The sequence below is a fragment of the Aureococcus anophagefferens genome, assembly GCF_000186865.1.
Source record: "Aureococcus anophagefferens unplaced genomic scaffold AURANscaffold_7, whole genome shotgun sequence".
Lineage (NCBI taxonomy): Eukaryota > Pelagophyceae > Pelagomonadales > Pelagomonadaceae > Aureococcus > Aureococcus anophagefferens.
The window spans coordinates 41,516-43,217 of NW_008705567.1; the positions used below are offsets into that span (position 1 = coordinate 41,516).

Below are 1,702 nucleotides of genomic sequence, written 5' to 3' on the forward strand. Positions count from 1 at the left end.
TCTACACAGCTAAGCTGGGCGCTTGTCACTGCGGCGAGAGCGTCAACACTGCTCGCGGCCTGACCGAAACGGAGCTGGTAGGCACGGTCGAGTTCATGTATGCTGGTCTTAATGGTAGAAAGGGTTTCAGCATTATCAGCCAGTCGTCTTGAGTCAGTCATTAGGCTCGATACAGCGAGCGCACGTTTCGCGTTGGCTGCTTCGACTGCGGCTGCTCTAATGCGAGCATGGCGCTCTTGAGCAAGTTCATCGAGCAGCACATGTGTCGCCTGAGAAATCTCTGTCCGCACGAGGCGTAGTCCGCGCTCTCGCTCAGCCACGCGACATATCAATGCCTCTTCGACACGTTCACATCGACCTTGGACATGATCGCCATGGAGCGCATCAGCACGACGCATCTGAGCCTCGAGCCTCGATGCGTCGTCGGTATGCTTGGCGATCTCAACACGCGTCGCATTTGCGACGCAAAGAACCGCCGATTCAACAGCATGAGTTACGGATGCTTCTAGTGTGCGTCGTGCGTCGCCTTCGCGAGAAATCTCGGCACGTGCTTCGCTCAAACTTGATGCGAGGCGTTCGATGGCTGCCGCCATGCCCGATGCTACCCCCTGGAGACCTTGTGTGACTCGGCGCTCGAGCGCTCCTTCTAGCTCCGCAAAGGCAGTGGCTCGCAAACCAAGTTCCCCCGTCTCTGGTTCCGAACTGGTTGTTGGAGTCTTGATCTTGAGGACGTCCCGCCTTCTAGTTACCGCGATGCAAGTAGCAAGTTTCTCCTCGCAAGATCGCAAGCGCGCCTCAGTGGCGTCGGCACTGCGCCGCCACGATGCTTCCTGGTCGCTCGTAGACTGTTCACGCCGCAGCGCCTCATCTCGAAGGGTTGCCCGTGTTGCGGCGACATCCGCGGTAACACGATATTCAAGTGCAGCAAGCTCATTCCGAAATCGTGCTGTGACGTCATGCTCTGCCGTTCCGGCGACCTATATTATTCGTATTCCGCCCGAGACCCGCCATTCGTGTCATGCGTAGACTATTATTCCATAGAACGAACTCCAAAAATACAAAACCTCAATATCAGGCTCGGATGAGACTGTGTCTGCATGCCCCGCAGCGGCTGTTGCGCGTGCGACCGCCAAGCGGCCAGCCCTGAGCTCTGCGTCGATCCTCAGGTTGAATCCCCCCTGAACACGTTGTACTTGCTCAACTTCTCGAGAGAGTGTCTCGACAGTCTTGATTGCAGCTTCGACCCGCTCGTGCACCTCGTGCGATGCATTCCATGCTGTCCGCTTAGCGTCTTCGGCAGCCTCGGAAACTTTGTTGAATGCCTCAGTAGCGCGCCGGTGTGCTATTTGTTCGGCTCGGAGCGCTTCCTCGCGCAGAGCAGCCACAGTGCCACGAATTTCCCCGACCTCGGCCTGCATTCGCTCCTGTTCTGACCTGCGGAAGCTCTGAGAGTTACACGACTAAGCTCAGTCTAAATTTGGATTAAGACACTTGAGTCGGTACCTATCCTCGCGTAAAATATCGAACTGCTTTCGCTCTGCCATCTCGAAGCGGCTACGCAGCTCCTGGCGAAGGTCAGTCAGCGCAGCCCCACATTCCTGTCTTGTCGCCTCAACACGTTCTCGTTGCTCAGCCCAAGCCACGTGCGCGCGCGTGCGCAACTCATGCTCGCGCCTTTGCATCTCATCTACATCGTGACGTA

At 56.9% G+C, this 1,702-nt stretch overlaps 1 protein-coding gene across 1 annotated transcript in view; it reads right to left on the reverse strand.

Moving 5' to 3' along the window:
• Window positions 1–1,682, reverse strand: part of AURANDRAFT_63361 (hypothetical protein) — a gene marked incomplete at both ends in the record, with an annotated part of 7,011 nt that extends 5,329 nt beyond the window's left edge. Inside the window, 3 exons of the mRNA XM_009038177.1 lie at window positions 30–977; window positions 1,065–1,434; window positions 1,504–1,682. Coding sequence (XP_009036425.1) covers window positions 30–977; window positions 1,065–1,434; window positions 1,504–1,682 — 1,497 coding nt within the window. The remainder of the gene's footprint in view (window positions 1–29; window positions 978–1,064; window positions 1,435–1,503) is intronic.
• Window positions 1,683–1,702: the final 20 nt, after the last annotated feature.